The following is a 23,101-nucleotide window of genomic DNA, read 5'->3' on the forward strand; positions in this document are numbered from 1 at the left end:
TGAGTTTTACTCTGTGCCAGTAGCTAAGGTAATAGCAGGGTGACCCAAACCTAAGTGAACAGCCCCCTCAAGATGCACACTTACAAACATCACCAAGCAGAGAAACAGTTTAAATTGATGACATAAGGATATGTATGTCTAATAAGCATATATTCGCAGCTTTCTCACTGGACAAGGCCTTCACAACAATGCAAATGTGTCCATGCACAATCCTGATATATGTGTTGTGAACCTTTTTGTGTACAGTGAAATTTTCAGATATGTATCTTGAGAACAGACAGGAGATATTCATCTTATTGGTGAAAAAGATTCTTGCACTGAGCTTTACCCAATCAACACAAAAACAAGTTTGCGCTCTATTAGTTTTTATGGAAGATAATACAGAGCGACATTCAACATGGTGAAACTGATTACAAAAGCAATAGGTTTCAAGAAGTTTATCCACCAGGGCAAATTGTAGATTAACATATGAAAACATTGTTTTTCATAAAATAAATATATTACTATATATACTAAATAAAATCTTTTGTGTTTTTTTAAAATACTGTAAATAGCTTTTGAAGAAACAGTACATTTAAATTTACCATTTCTGTCCTTCCCTACTGTGGCCTAAGGCAGTGGTTCTCAAAGTGTGGTCCATGGACCACTAGTGGTCCGCGTGCATAGGTCAGGATGTCCGCGGCTGACAGTCATCATATGTCAGCAAAGTGATGTTTAAAGTAATACATTCCTCGCATTAAAATAACGAGGTACGTAGTTTTATGTCAACTTATTACTATACTACTGTCACAAAAGGACATTTAGTTTTGAATTGTAATGAAACAAATGCGGCAATTTAAATTTGAAATTCATAGTACAGAGTGATTTTTAGGCCTTGGTGGTCCGCCATATGTTTTACTAAGTAAAGTGGTCCGCGGTCCGAAAATACTTTGAGAACCACTGGTCTAAGGTGTATGATTGTCAGCTTTACATTTCTGCATGCCTCGGTAAAGGTACTGTGCAATAATATAAATTTTGTACCTAATAACCAATTCATACACCAAAGGCTGCCAAAAAAAAGGTCTTGCTGCTATCAGTAAATGGGTTCAAAGCCTTGTCTAAATTACCACTGATTATGATCATTAAACAATTAAAAGAAACATTTTGCTTGGCAAAATGTATTTTTCTTTTTAAATCTTATGAAATAAGACATTCAGTACTCATGTCAAACAAAGCTGTAGACATGTTTAAGTAATAGTTTCAATTTTTAAATTATCCACCACGTCTCATGGTACCACACCTACAGCGTAACACTCTCCTCATGTGGCCATAGACCAAGGGCTGATAAACCATGGCATCAATGTGCTGATTACACTGTAAACAAAAGGGAGCATTCCCCTCAGAATGAAAGTGGCTACGCCAAAAATATGAACACTGCACGCATGCCCGGCAAAGATTGTAATGGTTGCAAGGCAGAACTTGTACTTCTCGTGCATGTCGGCTGCAGTGCATGCACATCCTCTGCAGACGCTCTGGAAAAACAAAAAGAAATAATCCTTGAAATTATGAACTGAAAATAATTAAAACCAGAAGCCAACTTGCTAATTAAAAAAAGGAAAAATCCTGCACACAAATGCTAATAGTAATTATTAAAGATTATTAAAAATTAAATGAAATTTGTATGATTTTTCATCACCATGCAGCTAACAATCTAAGGTTTACTTAAAGACATTGCTGAGAAAACTCATGGGTCATTGTGACATTGTCAGTCCTTTCACTGTAAATTCAACAACTAGCATCATAAAATACCATCTGTACATTTATATAGAATGGGGACCCAAGTTTTCCTATTTCCTCTTCTGTGAAGAAAAAACTAAACAGTAATGTTAATAAATTATTAATGTAATCTTACTCATCACACAAACTCTCAGCTATGTAAATATGTGTGTGAGTGAATTTTAATCATGGAATTTTCAAACCACAAAAGGACCCACAGAGTAAATGTGTGCATGTGTGTCTTTTGTAATATTGTCTCAAAACACAACTCAGTCTTTGTTGTTATATATATATTTATTCATACACTCTCTAGTCAATGATTCACAGCCCCGTCTGCTAGCTGCTAAACCTCTTCCCAGCCCCTTGCTTCTAGCAACTCTCCATTACATTCCCAAGAAGGCCATAGGTCACAGTCCTTACACTATGAGTCACTGTCGTCTAGACTCTTCTCCTAATGAGATCACTTGTGTATGCACACACAAGCACTTGTCTGTACATATGTTCATGACACATGCCATGTTAAATTAATAATGCAGTTTCAGTTGTCTCCCTTGAACTACTACACTAGCGCTAAAAACAAAAATCAAAATACTTAAAAATGGGCAAAAACCACTGATACTTAATCCTTACCTGCTCTCAAATCAACAATCATGACATCTTCTCCATTGTCTTCATCATCCCTGTCAATGTCTACTTCTGCTCCACCTCTCTGTAATTCTTCACCACTGCTTTCATCGTCATCTTCACCACCACTAACTTCATCTTCCTCAAGGTTCATCATTCTTGCATCTGCTGCCTCTAAATATCCTTCTTGCTCTACAGGCAAGGCAGCAACAGGTTCATTAGATGATGTGCAAACAGCTGGCTTTGCACAGCTGACTGTCTCCTGAGAAGGCTGATGAATCCTGCACGACCAGTCTGGGATACTTTGAGGACTTTTATGCACACATGAACTGAATGTTGACACGTTTCTGAGGTCAGCAGAACCAAAAGGAAAAGCAGTCTTGTTTTTCGTGCCACACCCTTGACATGTGTGACAAAGTTCAAAGAAAGTTCTCCCAGCTGAAGACTCTGCAGGCAGCTCAACTCCTGATCTGTCTCTGCTGACTTCACATGGAGATTCTGCACTTCCAGCATCATGGCTTAGTCCAAGTGGCTGCCCTTGAAACCAAAGACTCAGTTTGTGCATAGGCAGCAACACTTCTGCTGATGTGTTCTTCTTGAGTATCAGCTCCACCTTTCCATGGTCAATCTGTTATAAGGGTAGCAATTAATACCTCCTTCTGCACCCTGTTCCAAAACTGTGGGAAGATTAATGCATTCCCTGAAACTGGAAAATATTCCTGATAGACTTCTCCTTTCTTTTGTTCTTCCAGAGAAATAGCTGCAGGAGTTTTAAATAAAGCCTCTCTGCCCTGTACCTTTTCTCCTGATAGTAACTCATCTGCAAAATTATTGACATGCAAATTATCATGCAATCCACATAAATGTGTATCTGAAATTACAATCTGTTTAGGATAAATATGATCTATGGTGTATATTCAAAACACAAAAGCAATGAGAAACCAATTTTTTCTCTGTATTTATCAGACAGGTTTTCATTTTAAAAAAATGATATTATTTCAAAGGATGAGTGCAGTGCTGTATTTTCAGAGAATTAGATCCCTTATTTTTAAGATTACCTCCCAGCCTGTTTTGATAAAATAAACGTTGCAAAGTGTGGCTTGAAGAACTGCTTTCCACCTGCACAAGACCGAAACTAGAGAATTACGATCTTTCAAAAATTTTAATTGGGTGTTGGGAACAAAGTGTAAGAGTGAAGAAAAGGAGAGCGTATGTGTGCTGGTAAGAGGACTTCTGTCTGTGCTAATAAATGTAAATAATATTTTTACTAGATTATTTTATTCTGCAAATTTCCTGCAGCATGTATTTTGCAAAAACATATGAAGGAATAGATTCAGAAAAAGAATAATTCTAAATAAATCAGGGGTTCACATAAGAATTAGAGCCTCATGTCAGAAATAGTGCTGTTTTCAGTTATATCTATGACTTAATGCAGATCACCTCATATGGATGAGAAAGTTTTTATTGAAAAAGATGTAAACTGTGTCTCAAGAATGTTATCTCAAAAGAAAATAGATCTATCTTTTTTCCAATAATTTTTCTTCTCTACTAACAAATATGAAGCACAATAAAAATGGGTATTTTAAATGTTGTGTATGATATGGTGTGAAGCTTATGAGGCATCATTTTAGTTCAGACTATCCATGAATATAATGACCTTCACTTCCACCTTTTTTTTTTCTCCCCCTCTTTCTCATCTTCATTGTGAACATTAACATCTGCAAGTGTCTAGTAACAATTATTATGTCCAGACCTATGCCACAACAATCTTTTAAGAACATTACAAACAACATCTTAAATCATCATATATGCTTCTCTTACCTCTGGAAGAATGTTCTGAAGCTGCTCCTCAATGATGCCTTCATCACCTGGATCTCTTTTCTGACTTTCTCTTTCCGATACTGCACATAACACGAAGGATACCACAAAATCAAAAGTACTACTCTGTGAAAATACAATTTCTAATACTATAGTTCTGATGTGTTTCTTTTTATATTTTTGTCGTTCTTTTATGGTTACCTGGGTTTTTTTTTTTTTTTTTTATTTTGTTGAATATGTTATGATCGAGCGACTCATAAGATGTTTGAAACTCGTGATCTTTGACTCCCCAGTTTAGCTAATTTAAATAATTTTAATAACGTATTTACTGTTTTCTTCCAATAATTATACAAAATAAATTCTCTCTGCCAGTTTCCATCACATTCGTATTTTTCTCAATTAGAAAAAGTCGCAAATAGTTGGATTCCAGATTCGTACACAACGCGTCATCTGTCGTTTGAGCGATGGAACAAACTGGATGCTTTAGACTGTGGTATGTAAAATTTTAACCTCTTTTTAAAAATATTCCCTAGATCACTGTAAAGTTTCGTACCTGTATGATCCTGCGAGTTTTCTGTCGCCTTAGTAGGTGCCAGCTGCGCCCTGAGGCGTATATGTTCCTTTCCTGCTCCACCGCTAGTCGCCATGTTTGCTGTTGAGATTACTCACACACACTGATCGAGGAAAGTGATATTATCGCTGACATAGATCCGTGAAACTTTCTGGGCTTAAGCCAGTATGATGTCTGCAAGCAGTCTTTAACTTCAAGAGAGACTAACCCATAGTTGAGCTAAACAGATGCTCCGCTGAGAGTCTGATGAAACTGTGAAGTGAAGCGTCTCGTAGAACGTACGATCAGTGCTCGAAAGCACATTTCAGATAAGGCAAGTGCATATTTCGTCATTAAGATATTTCCTGGGTGGTCATGACCATAATAATGAAAATCGTACGATGAAGTTGCCACTCAGACAAGTCAATTCAAATGCTTTGCAAAATTGCACATTTGAGTTCTTGAGTTTTCAGCAGACTATATAAGAACAGTTATTAATGTACGTAGCACTCAAGTGTTGATCGCATTAAGATTCTAATCAGTGCTATAAAAAAATAAAGACAAGCAGATGTTCAATAGATCCGAGTCAAATAAAAACTAAACTTTAGTCACAGGAATCGGAGCACGAACTTGTATTACACGTCCATTGTCGGATTACTAATATCGGGAGTTTCCGCCAATCTAAAAATAGTTTGGGGAATTTTCAATATGAATAATTAAAATTTGTAAGCTTGTTTTTGATTGACTCATTACGTAGGTGAAAAATAAATTATTTTCTTTACAAAATATAAACTTTTCATTGAAATTCTCATGCGTACATTCTGCATTCTTCTTCATTGTTCGAAGTTTTTTTTTTTCTTCTGCCTGATCGATCGTGTGCATGATTTTTACTTTTCATGTGATTAGTCAAGTCGACTGAAAACTTAAATTCTATCAAAAGGTAATTTGATATTAGATATTTCTAGACTTTAAAATCAAATGGCAGGTTTGGAGATCTATCTAGCTGGTGTGGGATGAATGTGGGTTTTCTCAGTAGATTCGATCATTTAACGACTCGGCCACCGCACGATCGAGTCGATTCGACCCTCACCAAAAGTCGGTTTAAAACAATTTTATGATATTTTTAGTTCATTATTAAAGTCGCGTGTTTCGGTGTAAGAGAGAGGAGTGGTAGAAGCCTGCTTCATCTGAACTGATTAGACTGTAATAGACCGTAAATGAATAGACGACTACGGAATAATGCCGTAATACTCCGTGAATAGACTAGACTCTTTGGCGCGAACGTCCGTGTTCTTTGTGAATGCTATCGGCAAACTCCGATTTTATTTATAGCTTTCATAAAAGTTGAGACTGAGCGTTATAATCACGGACGTATATAGTTCGTGGTATAACTCTGTGGCTGTGAACGTGGTGAGTATGTTTGTAGCCGTTGTACCTTTACCACCAGTACACTAGCTGGGCAAAGTAACCAAAAGGTGAAGCTTTTGGTGTTATATTTTGAAGATGTATACGCCTGTATGCTGTAAACACAACAGTCACGAGCTTTAATATACTGTTTAGTTAAGGTGAAGTCGTTCCGGTGAAAATGAAGTCAACACTATTTTAAGCAATATCCTGCCTGACATAATTAAAGAATTAGTAAAATATCCTTTACAGTTCTTCTTCGAACTTGGCGTTGATGTAGATTTTTGACATTGTTATTTTATTAATTTTTAAGTGAAACGGCACAAATGTAACCCTGAATTTTTCAGAGAAATATAAAGATTATAATTTTAAATATTTGAAACAAAAACGTTATGTTGAAAGTTTGCAAAGCTCGCTAAAAGATATATGTGAATGCATGTTTTTCAAATGTGTTGACTATTTTTTTTTCTTTTTAATGAAGAGATTTCAGTTATAGAAGTTACGTTCTGTTCGTGAGGACGAGCCTTTGGCTCTTATCCATGATCTCAAAATGTGTTCGAGTGGATAATAAGATTAAGCAGGTATTTTCAAAGGTTTCAGCCAATAGAACTAGCTGATTCATATGCTAATTATGCGTTGCTATCCTCCCGTACCTATATATACCACCGTGACAATATGGGTCTGTGCTTGGGTAAAGGTGTTTGTATCTGTAGCTTGTATCTCGTGAACTAAATGTGATCGTTGACCGCGGTTCTGAATTATAGAATCATTTAATTAATTAAGCCATAAGTCGCCTGAAAACAGTCTTCTATGCTTAGCCTTCGAAACAGCGAAAAGCTTTATCTTGGGAATATATTATTTAACGAGGCAAAACGTCGAGACAAAGAAACACAGGTTTTTAAAACATAATCTGTTGGGCTGTCTACCAAACTCGGAAAGGGTTTGTATTTTGAAAGCATTTTTTCGTTTGGTTTGTTGAATTTAGTTTAATAACAGGAATTAACATTTCTCTATTGCCATATAGACTCCTTCTGAGAAGTGAGAGTCGTGCTCAATATGGGAATGCCATGCATTACGATTTCAGCGGAACAACAATCAAATGAAATCATTTCTGTTTTTGAGTAGATTTCGAGTACCTTCATGATTAATACTATCTATTTGGTGTTTTCGTTCCTGATAATCATCAAAATGTACTCTAGCTCCACATAGATAAACGATATGAGATGTTGTCAGAATAGTTCTTTCCGATTTCGTCAGCACGTGGACTAGTTCTTTTATTATTATGCGAAACCGTTCTAGTCATCTTGTCATCATGACCTCGAGCGAAAAATAAAGACAGTTGGCTGCTCGTCGCCTTACTTGTGAGTGTAAATTGTACTGTAAGTATTTTTGAAAAAACGTAGGATGTGAAACATAAAGTACGATTATCTAAAGGCATATATATCTTCACGAATCTTCTCGAACTTTTGACGAGGGCTTGTCATGTGATTCAGCTTTGAGAATGTTTGCTAACGTCATTGGAATATCCTTGCCATGTAGGCCAGTCAATGATCTGGGAGTTGAAGGGGACTTCTGGCTTACAAACGGATATGACGTTCGAATATTTGAAAGAGACTTTAGAGGTCCTCGATTTTATTATCAGGAAAAAAGATAAAGAATTTCACTATGCCTTGTTGAGTCTATTGACATTCCTTCTTTTAGTTTGTAAGTTATGTAGTTTCCCTTCCTATAATTACCGTATAATTGTGAAGTGATACTATTTTGGGGTAGACTGGTGAGCGTGGGATGCCTTTATATGTCTCCTTCCGCGATGCTGGTCCATCTTTCCTCGTTCAATCGACCAAGCCGGCGAGTAATTTTTTTTGTTTATTTGTTTGACGAATAATATGCTTTAAACATATATTCTCACAAGTTTCACGACAGCAAAAAATCTTCTGAATACGTCTGACCGGTTATGAGTTATGACTATTATAAGAAATCAGGGGACTTTTTTTTAAAAAAGAGTGTTGATGTCTTAGGTTAGTGTCATTCTAGTTAACAACTTGTCTATTTGCTTTGTTTGGGCTGAGGTGTACTAATTACTGGTGCTTATTCAGACTGCTTTCTTTCCGTATGGTAACTGATCGATACTTGCCTTCTCACAGTGCGCATGCGCATGGGTCAACAGATGACGCATGCGCAAACAGGGCAACATGTGATCTTGATATACTGTGAGAGGAGCATGAGTACGAGAAGAGGTTCTGATCATGTGTTAGGACAGTATATATGTCTTGAATTTAACAACATTGTCAATTGTGGTAGATTCGCGGATCGAGGACGTGTTGTGATGCAGCTCAATAAAAAATCAGCCCTACAAAAATAAGAAGATAAGTTACATTTTAATTTTTATTCGTGGCTTAGTCGATCGGTTTCTTTGTAAATGTTCGTCTGCTACTTTTTTAGGTAAATATCATCACAAACTTGTATCCCCGGTTTAGTTTTAACTCGTCGCTTAGTCGGTTTCTTCGTAGTGTTCCGTCTGCTATTTTTGTCGAGGATTGTATTCGTGGCGTTATATAGTATTAAAGCGTGCTAATTAATATGAACGTTCACATTACACGTTTCGTTCATATGAATTAAAAATCAGTCTGTGTACACTATATTAATTAATACGAAAAACTACGAAGAAACCGACTAAGTGACGAGTAAAAAATAAACCGGGGATACAAGTTCGTGATGATACCTTAAACTTAGCAAACGAACATTTACAAAGAAGCCGATCGACTAATTAAGCCACGAATAAAAATTAAAATGTAACTTATTTTTGTAGGGCTGATTTTTGATTGAGCTACATCACAACACGTCCTTGATCCGCGAGTCTACCACAATTGACAATGTTGTTAAATTCAAGACATATACTGTCCTAACACATGATCAGAACCTCTTCTCGTACTCATGCTCCTCTTACAGTATATCAAGATCACATATTGCCCTGTTTGCGCATGCGTCACCTGTTGACCCCTGCGCCTGCGCACTGTGAGAAGGCAATACGCAGTCTTAGGCAATTCATGAGATCGTGACACCGGGTATCATGTGCTGCTCTTCACGATTACGTATGACACAATCCCACTACTTACTGACAGCGACAGTGATAGCAAGTTATAAAGCGTGTAGAGGTCTGAGACTTCAGATGATGCATTTCTCTGAATGAAGTTAACAATTTTTGCAGATTGCCTTCATAAGAGCGGACCACTAAAAACGAAGTGGCAAACAATTTTTGAAAAGCTGTCGAAGGTTCAGCGATGTTTCCTTCAAAAGCTTTGGAAGACCATCAGGAATCAGAGAGCATCATCATCATCATCCTAAGTCCGACAGCTCTCGGCATCGTTTTCTTGCAGGTAGCTAGCCTATGGTATCACCGAATAGCCCTAAAAGCAGTTTTCTATGTCGTGTGCGCGCTAGCACGATTTTCGGCAAAGGGCAATGTTTGTTTTCATTCCCTTCATGATGACAGCAAACGTTGTGATGACATGAGAGAGAAGATTGACGACAGGCAAACACGGGGCTTCACAGACGTCAAAGAATTAAAAGAAAAGCGAGGCGATGTACATTTCATGAAGCGAAATAATACCGAATACGGCTGCAGACGAATAATCCTCGAACAAAATAATCACCAGGGATTGGCACCACTGCTCAGTCGTGACAAGCTGACGTCATGCTGCACAGACAAGGCGTTGGGAGCAGACTTACACCAAGAACTGGAATTACATCGGCAATACGCCCTACCATTGTGTGGCGACGTAGGATTTGAAAAGCCTTCTCATCTCGTGCTCGACATCATTATCCCCACGACCCTTGCTGCCCCTTGTTTGACGTCGCGTGTAGTCGTTTTCTCACTGCGCGAGATCGCACTCTGCAAAATCCAGGAGTGCACCACCATAAGGGCATGCGGAGCGATCGCCAGGTCACGCGACAAAACCTTTGAGAAAAGGAGCAAAAAGCAGTTCGCGTCAGAGGACAGGGACGTCGGAGAGGGCGAGGAGGTTGACGGTACAAGCAGCAGCAGCTTGTCTCCGGAATATCACGACTTGCACGGTGCTCAGAGCACGTCTTCCTTTTCACAAGCTTCAGAGGAAGACGAGCTGCCCACAAAGTCGGTTCCGGAAGTAGGCGTAGCTAGCGACGACAGCAACAACAATAGCAGCAGCAGCAGCCCCGACAACAGCAGGAGTTGCACGTCGTCCTCTCCGGAAAACGTCAGCGCTGATGATCTCAACACGAGTGAATCAGGTCTGGGAGCCGTGAACCACTCCAGTCAAACATCGCAAGTGAATGCCACCGTGGATAGAGTTCATGTAGGAAATAGAAGTTCCATAAATATGAAATCGAGCCCTCCCATGGTATGCAAGCAGAGGCAGCCGACGCCGGAAGACTTTGTTGGGTTCCTCGGAAAGACAGAAAAAATGCTGATGATGGACTTTGTAAAGATGTACAAGAGCCTTCAACTCACTCCTGGAGACTGCACATTGAACATTTCCAAAGACGAGGAACTGAACAAGAAGAAGGGATGTGAAGAAGATGGAAGGCAGAAAAAAGAGGAAAGTTTGGTGGAGTTTGATTTGGCGGAAACGCTCTACCTACCCTCACGTCTAGCACCGCGGTATCCGGTCTGCGCGACGGTTAACATGATGAGGGCTGTGCAGGGCAACACCAACCATCTACAGCCGCAGCAACAGCAGCAGCAGTCGCTTCCCCTTCGTGCAATACATGGCAACTACGAGAACGAGCTGCACCGACTGGCAAGCCTGGCTTACCTCCCCGATTTGGGCTTCAACCTGTTCATGATCCCTGTGGCGGCAGCGGGCTTCTATTTCCCGGAAGGCGAAGAGGCGGAGCGATTGCAGTGCGCCTTTTGCAACGTGGCGGAGTCTGTGCACAGCTTTCGGGACAGGCGACCAATGGACGTCCACCGCGAGTTGTCTCCCAGCTGCCCCTTGGTGCTGGGCCAGACGAGCAGCAACGTCACCATCGCCGACCATGCCCACAGCTCGGCCATGCACTTCCTGTTGAGCCACCAATCTGACATCAGAACCGACGCCCAGCAACGAACATGGCAGCCATCTGCGGGTCTCGTGACGCCGGAAGAGCCTGGACGCTCAGATGTCGTTTCGTCCGGCACGACCGACCTTAGCGTGGATGGAGAAGCCTCAGTCAGGCAGTTGCCGCTGCCAGCACTGCCCACCGCCAAAGGACTCGCCGAATTGCAGCAGACAGCAAGGCCTTTGTCGGTCGCTGGTTCCAACAGCGTGCCCGTCATCCCTGCCACCTTCGAGCCTTTAGGGAAGCCGTTTTCGGCATCTCCAGCCTCGTCCACCGCGGGCCGAGTTGCTGGCGGTCAGACTGTGGCCGACCACGCGTCAGCGCCCCGATCTTTCTCGTCTATTCAGCCTCAGAGCAGCCAGCCGAGACAGCCTGTGTCATCCGCACGGCGAGAACACGATCCACCCGCCAGCACTACAGAACCGTCTAGTGGACCTCCTAGCACTGAGCGAAAGGTCGGTTAAAAACAGCATTGTGTTTCTGGCTTCGTCTCTCTCCATCCTGATTTGTTATATTTTTTTAGTTGTTTTTTTTTTTTTTAAGTCTTATTTACGCGATTCACGTTTAACGTTGCTGCTCAAGGTTTTTTTATTCTTTCACCCTGTAATGGGTATTAAGATATTGAGAATATAGTCACACACATTCCTGTCGATCTTCATGTTAAATATTTCTCACTACAGACCCTTTAATTTCTAGGGATCTCATTTTGTCTAGACTTATTCACGGGATAGTTGTTCAGTGTCCTAAATTTTATTAAAGGGAGATAATCATCGTGAGGAAGTATACGTTTTAAGAAAGAATAAGGGTGAAAAGGAAAAGATAATGTTTAGTAATCACTGAGACGCGGGTTTCCAGTGCACGAAACGAAAAAAAAAAAAATTATGTTGTGGAGTCATTTATTCTGCAGGTGGTTACATACGAGCAGTTGGGCATCATCAACCAAAAGCCAGTCAGGCCGGACCTAGCCGTGGCCGCCACTCGTATCAGCACCTTCACCGCTGGTGAATGGCCACATATGCGCACACACCCTCCTGAGCTTATGGCAGAGGCTGGATTTTACTATACAGGTGAGACAAGTTGAAATGTTACCAGAATAGTTGTAGTATTAAGACAAAATTGAACTCTCTCTTTCTCATTCACTCACTCTCACACACACAGAGCAAGCACAAAACTTGTCGCTTTCCAGTTGGCAGAAGTAATTGTGTAATACTCTTTTTGTATTAATTTCACTTATACTTTCACAAATACTTTAAAAAAATATTCATTACAGTGTAATGCTTAATTAAAGCTTGGGGTTTTCGTACGTTTTAATCAATATTTTGTGTTTTCAGCTCACGTAGACCTGGTGAGGTGTTTCTACTGCAAAGGTGGTCTCAAGACGTGGATGGAGACCGACAACCCATGGATCGAGCACGCGCGCTGGTTCCCCAAGTGCCCCTACGTGCGGCTGTGCAAGGGCCCCAAGTTCGTGGAAGCCGTCCGAATTCTTAACGACCCCGACACTGTACGAGAGGTATATATCTTGGCACTAACCACATCCCGGATGAGCGAAAACTCCAGATGAGTTTGGATGCATGCTGCCTTTGGTTATATATGAAGATCGAATGTGTGTCGGTCATTTTCATGGCCTCATTAAGCCCACGTACCAAGCTGTTTTAAGCCAAAGATGAAAACAAAACAGTCAAGTTGAAATGAAATTTCAAAGCATATTCATGGAGGACGGATTAGAGGGATCTAAGATTTGGGCGCCTTCAAAATCGTGCCGCCGTAAGATCCAAAATCCAAAAAAGGGGAAAAAATCACATTCGCAGAAAACGAAAACCCACAGAATAAAATTAAAATGCGCCGCAAAAGAATGACCTCAAATGAGTAAACTGCGAACAAAGAAAGCGATGTGCGTATCAGCGCATATAGAAGCCAACGAAAAGTTCCTTCCTTTGCAGCGAAGCTTGGCAATGTCATATTCAGCTCTAAAATAATACACTGCCTTGCATATAAATCAGATGGGGTCATGAACAATTAAAGCAGTTGTCCATTTATTTCTAGACCCTGCGCACGTCACACAATACAACGCCGCTACAACTGTCGCCATCGTCTCACGTGACTGAGCCGGATGGTCTCTTGCAGCACCGGCGATTTATTGCAGATGTCAGTTCTAGGCAAGGACACGGAAATGGAAAATTGGTGTTTTACGCCGAGCCAGCAACTAAGGGTATATTGCGACAAAGCAGCCATCCCTGTAAACAGATACCACATGCAGAGAAAAAACAGCGTGCCCGAGACGAGATCTGAACTCAGGACTCTTCACTGTATCAGCAAGGACGTGTATAGGTGGATTGCTGTCTGTCTGCCAAGACCAACGCTTAGCCTCTTGCGAAGTGATCCGCAGTTAGTCTCGGCGCTTTCTTGTATCATGCCTCGTTTTAGCAGTTAACTGGAAAAAGTCGTCTACCAGCAGTCCAAGGATTAGTCAGTGACAGTGACAGGCACTTACCATTGTGCCAACAAAGTGCGCACATGCGTAAAAAAGTGGTTATGTTAAAGAAAGAGGAACTTCTTGATGACACGCAGCACACACACAGAAGAGCATTGAAAAAGAAGAGAACACTGAAAACAAAATGCTAAGAAATCAGCTGCATATAACGAAAAGGTAAATACAGTGGGTTTTAAACTTTCAGCAATGTGTTGAATTGATGGCTACATTGAGCTGTCGATGCAGAAACGTGGTCACTGCAGCGTGCGGTCAGAAGATGGTGAAAGGCGCACGACAAGAGTGGTCGATGCATCGTTCATCAAAGAAACAGCAGTACAACGAGCGTCACAGATGTAGCAACAGTGTGCGTTACAGCTATGAATCTGACCAGTGATCCGTTCGTGCGTCACAGACGTGGTCAGCGCAGCGTGCGTTACGGACTTGGTGTCACATAACGTGCGTCACAAATCAGGGTGACTACAGCGTGCGTTTACAAACAGGACCAGTTCGAGGCGACAAGCAACCTCAACTATTCTGTTAGCTACAGTAATGAAAGCGAGTTTGTTTGCATGTTGTACAGTGACACCACAAAGGTGAGGTATGAAGAGTTGATCATCAACGCTGCGCCAAGTCTAGCGGCAAGCCGCAATGTAAATGCTTCCTTAATATGGCCGTCCACAAGTCGTAGGACAACCTTGCATCACTTGCCATTGTAATTGCTGAGGGGAAAACGTCTTTGACGATAGTGCGTCTGCCTCCAGTTATTAAAACTATTCAAAAATTAAAGCTGTGCAGGTTGTAAAGCACGGTAGAAGAGGTTTTCCTTGTCTTAAGAGTTAACTTGTCATCGTTATTTTCTTTTCCAGATATCAATGGATAGTATCAAGAGTGAGATCAGAAGAATGGAGGAAGAGGAAAGTAAGTGTATGAAAACTCAAGTCGTCTAGGTTTCCTTATTTTAAAAAATCAGTTGGTTCCAAGCCACAACAGTTCGAAGTTTAATTCTAAGCCGATTTCTAAGTCAAACATCTGCTTAGTGAAAAAGGTTCGAAATTGTCGATAACGCCGAATGTGGAGGGTTTCCGCTGGGAACAAAATTTAGATGTCAACTATTTAGCAAAGAACAAGATATGCTTTCACCTGGCAAATCTTGAGGTTAGTTCATCAGGTGTGTTGCTAATCTGAGTTAATGCTCATGTGTTGACAGTCGTTTTGAAGCAACCGTTGCTATAGCGGTAGTAAAAATTAAGGTAGCGATGACAGTGCGATTAACTTGAATGTCACTTTTACAGGGAGGAACGTGGAGCAGATCCAGCCGCAGTCTCCTGTGGACTCCAAGCCTTTTCTGATGCTGATGACACCAAAGACAGACGGTGCAGTGGCATCTGAGGTCGAGATGGGAGCTGTAGGAGAAGAGGAGTCGTTCCTGGAAACGTCTGGGGATGACGCCGACAGTGACCGCCTTGAGAGTAAGAGAGGGAACTAGACAACTGGGGGAGGGGGGGGAGGAGAACAGATTAGTTTGTTTGCCCACACTGATAAAGACACTACCAGGCGAATCCATATATTTCAGCTAACCACAACCTGCCAGGCTCTTCTAAAGAGTTATGGTTCAAGCATCGCTGACAAGATATAAGTTTCCATATAATTTGCGAGGTGTACTGTTTTTTTGTTTTAAGCAAAGTCCAGTTAACAGAATTATAAAAGAAATCATGTTGAAATATAATTGGTTTTATTTTTTTAGCTCTTCCCTCTTCCAGGGTCTGTAGTTATGAAGTGGAAGAAATTCGTTTTCCCGGGGCAAAATTGGGAACTCAAGGGAAGGCGTCATGTTTCCGAAGTTATTAGTGTCCACAAACCGGTGACACTGCTTGCTGTTTCTTTATCCCAAGGCATCATTGCCACTGCTTTATAACTACGGTTTAAGGGCTAAATTAACATTTTCGGGGTTTCCACACAGCTTTATAATTTTGGAAACAAGACGCTTGTCCTTGAATTTCCCATGTTGCCACACTGTAATTACTGGCCCAAGAGAATGTTGATGAAATCGGTCTATAGTTCACTGACTGGCATCCGCGTTGTTGTTGTTGTTCAGAACTGTCGACGCGGCTGCAGAGTGAGAACGAGGAGATGAAAGGCATGACGACGTGCAAGATCTGCCAGCAGCGACAGGTCAACGTGCTCTTCCTGCCTTGCGGTCACCTCATTGCGTGCGCGCAGTGCGCAACGGCCCTGCGAACATGCGCCGTGTGCCGGCAGCCGGTGAAGGGCGCAGTGCGCGTGCAGTCTGACAGTAACGACGATGACGACGAGATGGAGGATCAGTGAGATGTCTGGCGACCTGCAGGTAGCTCATGACTCAGCTTGCCGGGCGGTGGAGGAGGAAGGAAGGGGTCAGCATGGGATCAGCATGCAGCCACCGTCTGTTGTTACAATGGACTCAACAAGCTACTCGCGGAAGGTGGCGGGCTTTTATTGTTGTAAGAGTTGCAGCAGAATTGTCCTGCTAATCTACACCTTATTTGATAGCTTTTGGTTGTGTTCTTCAAAAAAGAAAAGAAAGAAAGTCTTCAAAGTCAGATTGGGTTAGCGGAAAGCGATTGGGATGAGGGCGTGGGCAAGTGAGGAGTGGTTGGGGATTGTAGAGCGGTTCATGCCTCGACGGGGTCGCTGATGTATTTGTGGTACCTGTTCACGGGATTTCTCATGGCTCTTTGGTTTCTTGCATGTCCTCTACTTTCCCCTACCCTCCCACGCCTTTTACTTGTCACGAGAAGCACTTTCTGTTCGAACAACCATCAGTCGCTACTAATCGAATGCTCTCGAATGACTTGTTTAGCAACTTCTGTAAAGATTAAGTAGACAGTTTATTCGGATGGAGTCAAATAATTATTTAGAGGCAGCATATGAGAAGCTCGTCGAAACAGTACTCACTAGACAGTAAAGAAAATAAATATTATTTACAACAGGCTAGAACATATATTGTATTACGTGTTTATTTTCATATGTTTACAAACAGTTTATAATTTTTGTTTTGTTTTATACACCAGACTCCATTACACTCGATGTAAGTGTATTTTGAAAACATCATTTCAAAACGTATTCATTTCGGTCTTCAGTTTTTCTAATTTATAATATTGGATACTCCTACACTTCCTGCACGTGCAGGAAATTTTTATTTTTATCTAATTATGTTATATATAGTTGTTCACAGTTATAGTTTTTCCATGCACAGTTTTTGCATCATCTGTGCTGATTAAGGCTAGGCACCTGCCAAAAAAAAAACTTTTACGTTTCACGCGATAGCGCGGATTTTTTTGTATCAGCTATTTAGCCCTTGACTGAAGGTTCAAAAAATAGTTTTACTGCACTTGTCACACCATCGGTTGCCATGGAAACAAACCAAAATGGCGCCCAAACAAACATTTTAAAAAATACAAAACTTCGTCAATTTTGTGAGTAGACTCGAACTTTTTATTGAAATAGTTACTTAAAAGACAGATCTACATTTCTATGAAAGAGATTTTGCAAAATCGGCTTAGGTTTTTTTTTATGAATTTTTGTTGTAAAACACTGTGTTAAATTTTAAGAAATTTTGATTAAAAACAGTATAACTACCAAACTACTAAATATTTCTTTAAAAATCGTTCATAGAATGTTATATATGTATGAAGAATTACTCAACCAAATTGCACGACTATATCTCTTGTCGATAAAAAGTTTTGTCTTTTGAAGTAAACAGTCTGTACCCAAAAAGAAACTGAGAAAACTAGGAAAGAAAAACTGAAAGTTTAGTAACTACTAAACTACTAATATTTTTTTAAAGCGCCCTCATTTAAATGTTTGACATGTATATAAAGAAACTCTCAACCAAATTTCATGACTATATCACATGTCAATATTAATTTACAAGCTTTTTGAACTAACCAAGCTTACCAAAACAAGAAACTGAAAAGGCAAGGGAAAACAAACCAAAAGCTTAGTAACTACTAAACCACTAATTAGTTTTTTTAAAAGCTCTCATGGATATGTTTAGATATGTATAAAGAAACCTTCAACCAAATTTTAAGCCTGTAGCACATGTTAATATAAAGTTATAGGGTTTATAAGTAAACAAACTGTAACATAAACAAGGAACGGAAAAAGCGAGAACAGAAAGTTCAAGCTTAGTAGCTTTGTTTTATCTAAGCCTTTCATGTAATTTACCTGTTGAATAAAAACTATAACCATCTTTCAATGTGTTACTACATATAACTTTAACATTACTAATAAAATTAATTATTTTGTTCACTTTTAGTAAAGTCAACATGGTTGTGTTATGTACCCAAATGCTGACTTGGCTTCAGAGAAGTACACAGTAATAAAAACATTGGTGTTTGCAAACATTGAGCAACACAGTTATAGGTTTAGATAGTTATATAGAAGTTCAGTGTCCACTAGCTTCATGGTTTTTGCCATCTTTGGTCTTTTGCTCTCTAACATTTAGTGATGCTGTCTCACATATTGCTTTCAATTTTTGTAAGCATCTACTGAAGTAGCAGCATTAGTAGGAAACACTCTCATCTTTCTTTGCCTTCAGTTGCAGAGTGATGAGATGAACATCAAAATATAATTCTTTCATTAAAGAAATTATTTCAAAAGCTTTAGCAGAGTATAACCTATTCTTGCGGCCCTATATGCTCCACTGGGGGGCAAATAGGAATAAGGAGAAGAACCTGTTCATGAAATTAGAGATACATCATTTAGTGTACCAGAATTTGAGCAGCTGCTCATGTTCTGTTCCTCTGTATGCTAGGATTATTTTATGAATTACATCTGTAGTCACATGGATTAAAGATGTTTGATTTTTGTGGCTAGGTGGTTCTTTTTTTCTGTCAAAAATTTATGGAAAAGCACCAGCTGTCTGGCCTTTTAGGGGGCTGACAATGATGGCTCTCTAGACACTGAATGGCTTCAACTTGACTAGATAGCAGTTTTCATTCTATTTTTAGGAATGTTATTCATAATTTGCTTCACACATTCTGTTCGTGACATTTGGTCGGAGAAAGACAATCCAACCCCCACCCAACCTTTGTTATCTGTGCAAATGATGTAAAGCTCTGATTCCTGACAAAGTACATAAATAACTAGCATTGCAAGTTGACTCAAATGTGTAAATGTTCCCATCTAGTCCTGATTACTACCGAGATTTGCAGCAGAAATGAAAACTTCGCTTTATTTTCAGCTCGCTTACCACATGACTGATGGTGATTTCGACAGCCGAATTCGGTTCACTAAGTTACATCTTTTTTTAGCTGCTACGACGGTCTAAGAATGTCACGTGTTTTTATTCTTTCGCACGGTATTGTGAGAAAAATGAAGCGTTCTGACAGTCACAATAAACATTTAATATTAACGTTAATGTCTTAGAAAAAGAAAATATCCCAGAACAAGCTTTGAGTTACTCTCGACCTTGTTTACATCCGGAGGCCATGACAGTTGCCTTGTGGGATACCCGAACACTGCCGAAGAGTGTTCGTGTGACCTATACCACGTCGAGGTCGGCGTTAGTGAATTCTGATTGGCTATATGCTAAGTATGTTACGCATGCATCCATATAAGGAAATTTCCGACCCTTTGTGTCGTCTAGAAAGACCTCGTATCATAGCGTGGGGCCTTCTATGGGCCTTGAACCAGCTTTTTTTGAAAGTTCATTCAGTGACCTTTCGACCGATATACGATGTGACGATGTTTCGCACGTGGTCGAGTTGTTGCTAATGTCCCAAACATTCTCTATTCTCGCTAATTTCTGCGCTCGGAAAAGTAAATAGGATAGAAGCAGTTATTTTTATTGACAAAATAGACATATTTCTAGATTGTTTTATGAAAATCCACTCGGTGAGTGAATAGAACAGACTTTGAACTTTCACAATATGCCATAATCTCAAAATGGCTAAATCTTAAAATTTTCGACAATTTTTACCCAGGTGCTTGGCCTTAAAGGTCACAGCATCTAATTTATTTTTACCTTTTTCCTATTTCTGCCTTTGTCAAACTGTTGAATATTAAATAAATGTTCAATAACATTTACAAATTAGAGAAAACTATCTTTTTTATTTAAAATGCACTACAATTAATTGAAGGTAAAAGTCATCCTCTTTTCTTTTTTTTGTCGTTGGGGTGTGAGGTATCAGTGCCAGGTTTGTGTGAGGGCGGTGCCCATCTCCCCTCTCTCGCTGCCTTGCATTCCCCGACCCTCTGTAGAATCAGGTACCCATTCCCGACAGTTGGGCTGACTTAGGGGAAGTTTGCTGCATTACGACGCTATCGAGCCGGCGCACCTCTATAGTTCAGACTACTATTTTTTAACCATTCCTGCTACCTGTGTGGAGGTAAGGTCAAAGGAGGAAAGTCAGAAGAGCAGGAAGACAGAGTGATGGGTGGAATGGGGGTCACCAGGAGACATGCCGTGGCAAAAACAGAAAACCTAGTAATGAACTGTGTTTGTTTTTTTTTCTGACTCGTTGAAAAACCCAAAGCTTATCTGCTGGTGCTAGCATCATCCATTTTACTATGACAAATGTGGTTGAGGTGAGTTTTGAGGAAAGAAATAGTAAGAAGTAAATAAACTAGCTTTAACTATTTTGTTAAATTACATAGTTCTTTCTCCGCTGAGTTATAGTAGTTGCCGGAGGTGATTGTTTGGCTTAACCACCAATCTTTTACGCCCCCGTACCAAACTTTCCTACCATCTTATTCCTCCCTCCTAAGCTGAACAGTTAATGCTGCCAAAAGAAAGAAAAAAAAAACAGCTATGGAGCCATACCCAAGAGAATAAGAAAGGAAATGTTCAGAAACACTGCTGTCTCAGGCAGAAGAAGCTCCCAACAAGTTAACGAATAAGTCATAAACAAAATATATGGGAAGGGAGATTGTGGAAGGAAGGAACAATGCAAGAAACCAAAGCATGTAGCACCGGGAAGGATGCAAACTGCACACAAGAGAACTTCCAGTTGAATGCTGGAAACGAAGCCACAACCAAGGGAAGATGGGCTAAAAAATTTTCTAGTATTTGAATCCACTGGAGATTACTGCACATTTATCAGTTTTTCCAGTATATTGTTGTTCGTTGCTTTAGAATACTTCGTGCTTTTCTGAAGTTTTCAAATGTAATTTGCTGACATAAAGGCTTGGTGTACCAAATATTCTGATAGTTCATAGGTACATCATCAATAACTTACTTTTTAATGAACATCTCCAAGGGGACTGCAGCAAATATTCAGTGGGGTATTTTTTGGAATTCGAAGATTCTCAGTGCATCTTTTTATATTGTGAAAATGCCATAGTAGACCTTTTCAAACTTCACCAGAGTTTATCGGTTTCTTTTTCTGTGCAGGTTTGTTACTTGTGAACAGCCCTCTTTGTATCCTTTATTATGAACAATTAGCAACGCATATATTAGGACAAGGGCAGAGAGTGCCGTGTCGTCATCACAATAACAACTAGTTTTCTATATAAACTCAAGTCCTGGAAGTATGAAGTATTTCAGGCGTGTTTGACGGTTCTTGGTCGATGTGAACTGTTAGTCATCGTCCTTAGCTACCTAATTTATTGTTTTGATAGCAAGCATGCCGTCTTCACTCGGCGTGGAGGCCTCGTCCTTTAAATCAAAATAAAGTTTACGTTTTGCCAGCACTAGGTGAAACAGAATTTGTTTCGTCAAAGTTCATATACTCTTACATCTCCTGTGTCATTTAAATTTAAAGCAGTGGACGTGCTTGGATGGTTGGAATGACTAATTCTACAAGTCGCTACCAGAATGTCACGTGGCCTCAAGCATCTTTTGAATTTGTAAAATTAAACGTAAAATTAAAAAAAATAAGCCTGACAAGGAACCCTCAGATTAAAGACCCACGCCAACCGAAACACTGAACGGCCCTCAGCCATCTTCAGTTTCTTCGCCAAATTATAATTGCTTTCTTTCAAGCTTTTAAGGAGACTTTCCCCTTTTTTAAAAAAAAAAAGTTAAGGGTTGAGGTAGTGTACTCTATATCATACATGCTGTTAACGAGTTTGCCTGGGTGCCAAACGTTTTCAATAACATATCGTGCGCATTATATCTAGTCACAGGAAAGCTTTATAACTGTGTCAAGCATGGGGGTGGGGGGATTTTAAGAAAACAATGAACCTTACCTTGTTCGATCTTTTTGACATGTTAACAATGGAAGTGCTGTGGCAATCACTATTTTTCATCCTACTTCCAAGACCCTTCAAATCAAACATCAATCGGGCGAAGACGAGGGCATAGCCAGGCGCGGATATTAACAATGACCACAACCTCTTACAGAACCTACGACTGAAGCTGAACGTGAAGCGTCACGCGCCCAACTCGCGCATTCGCTTTGACCTATAAAAACTGCGAGGCCAAATATCGCTCAACTCCTGATCGACTGTAAAAAAACCGCAATACTGAAAGTAAAATAGTACAACATGCAGGTTCTACAGAATTTGAAGGGTGGCAGACTTTTAAAGAATCGACGAGGACGTTAAATCTATTTGAACTAATATCTGGTTTAGATATTAGATAAATTTAGACATTGAAAAAATCAAATAGTATGTTATGGATGTGAAGCAAAATAAATTCATCAAATAAGTGCCAAGAAAAATTTTAAGTTCTTGGCGTTTGGTTTACTATTAATCCAAAAAGGTGTATAAACGCCGCTCGCTTATGCAACAGCTTTAATCCATCTGTTGACTCATACTTGTTGGCCCTTTGTTTATATTTTTACGTGCAATTTATACTGCCCCATGTTATTCCTGTTATTTATATGTGTGTCATATATAGTTGCTGTTGTATGATTCCCTTTTTTATACCGCTAAAAAAATTAATGAACAGTTACAAATAGAGTCGATTTGATTTTATTAAAATTGTGCCTTTTTCTATCGTGGAAAGACAACTCCTGCAATACATTTTGGAATAATATTGCAGTAGTATCCCTTGAATGTACGATTCGGAACCATAGATATTTCACTGGCGCCTTTAAAAATCGTAGTCTCTTTTCAAGCTTCTTAGAATATTTCTTGAATGACTTGAAAGAATTTTAAAAGCGGCTTTAATACCCAGAGTATCACAGGAAGCAGATGGAAAAAAAAAAGAGTTCGTCATAATACGAACGCAAATCTGCCACACAAACACACGGACACACATACACGGACACAGGTTTAGTTGCTTCTTCTTTTTTTTTTAATGTCCACGAGAAACATTACAAATGGGTGATAAGTTCCTACATGTTCAAGAAGGGGAAGCCTCCCCATGATGAGATAAATACATTAGTACAGTAGTATGAGTACACTTGCCAATTTTTCATAAAAATCAAAAATCGAGTATTTAAAGCAGAAATTTTCACAATTCATACTGT

At 39.9% G+C, this 23,101-nt stretch overlaps 2 protein-coding genes across 10 annotated transcripts; one reads left to right on the top strand and one right to left on the bottom strand.

Moving 5' to 3' along the window:
- Positions 1-822: 822 nt before the first annotated feature.
- On the bottom strand, positions 823-4,890 carry LOC112565593. 2 transcript variants are annotated; one of them, XM_025241137.1, is made up of 5 exons: positions 4,751-4,890; positions 4,201-4,280; positions 3,438-3,498; positions 2,386-3,199; positions 823-1,511 (listed from the first exon to the last, which is right to left on the bottom strand). In XM_025241137.1, the coding sequence occupies exons 4-5, from the start codon at positions 2,942-2,944 to the stop codon at positions 1,252-1,254; spliced, it is 819 nt and encodes a 272-aa protein (XP_025096922.1). In that variant the 5' UTR covers positions 2,945-3,199; positions 3,438-3,498; positions 4,201-4,280; positions 4,751-4,890; the 3' UTR covers positions 823-1,251. Both variants share the same exon structure in this region, with proteins under 2 accessions (XP_025096922.1, XP_025096923.1).
- On the top strand, positions 4,608-22,279 carry LOC112565591. 8 transcript variants are annotated; one of them, XR_003099444.1, is made up of 8 exons: positions 4,949-5,081; positions 9,360-11,685; positions 12,138-12,297; positions 12,562-12,743; positions 14,570-14,621; positions 14,996-15,172; positions 15,799-16,164; positions 21,079-22,279. XR_003099444.1 is itself a non-coding variant. In XM_025241133.1 (7 exons), the coding sequence occupies exons 2-7, from the start codon at positions 9,433-9,435 to the stop codon at positions 16,029-16,031; spliced, it is 3,057 nt and encodes a 1,018-aa protein (XP_025096918.1). In that variant the 5' UTR covers positions 4,608-4,690; positions 9,360-9,432; the 3' UTR covers positions 16,032-16,805. The 8 variants fall into 8 exon arrangements, 7 of the variants coding, with proteins under 7 accessions (XP_025096918.1, XP_025096915.1, XP_025096919.1 ...); XM_025241133.1 differs by lacking the exons at positions 4,949-5,081; positions 21,079-22,279 and adding an exon at positions 4,608-4,690 and having other exon boundaries at positions 15,799-16,805; XM_025241130.1 differs by lacking the exon at positions 21,079-22,279 and having other exon boundaries at positions 15,799-16,805.
- The last annotated feature ends 822 nt before the right edge of the window (positions 22,280-23,101 follow it).

Source organism: Pomacea canaliculata, linkage group LG6, assembly GCF_003073045.1.
Source record: "Pomacea canaliculata isolate SZHN2017 linkage group LG6, ASM307304v1, whole genome shotgun sequence".
Taxonomy (NCBI): Eukaryota; Metazoa; Mollusca; class Gastropoda; order Architaenioglossa; family Ampullariidae; genus Pomacea; species Pomacea canaliculata.

Excerpts from the sequence above, each read along its gene's own strand:
- LOC112565593 (XM_025241137.1), bottom strand. The coding sequence starts at position 2,944 with ATGCACAAACTGAGTCTTTGGTTTCAAGGGCAGCCACTTGGACTAAGC. Across the intron at positions 1,512-2,385 it reads GATTGTTGATTTGAGAGCAG|AGCGTCTGCAGAGGATGTGC; the intron begins GTAAGGATTAAG and ends TTGTTTTTCCAG.
- LOC112565591 (XM_025241133.1), top strand. The coding sequence starts at position 9,433 with ATGTTTCCTTCAAAAGCTTTGGAAGACCATCAGGAATCAGAGAGCATC. Across the intron at positions 12,298-12,561 it reads GGCTGGATTTTACTATACAG|CTCACGTAGACCTGGTGAGG; the intron begins GTGAGACAAGTT and ends TTGTGTTTTCAG. Across the intron at positions 15,173-15,798 it reads CGACAGTGACCGCCTTGAGA|AACTGTCGACGCGGCTGCAG; the intron begins GTAAGAGAGGGA and ends GTTGTTGTTCAG.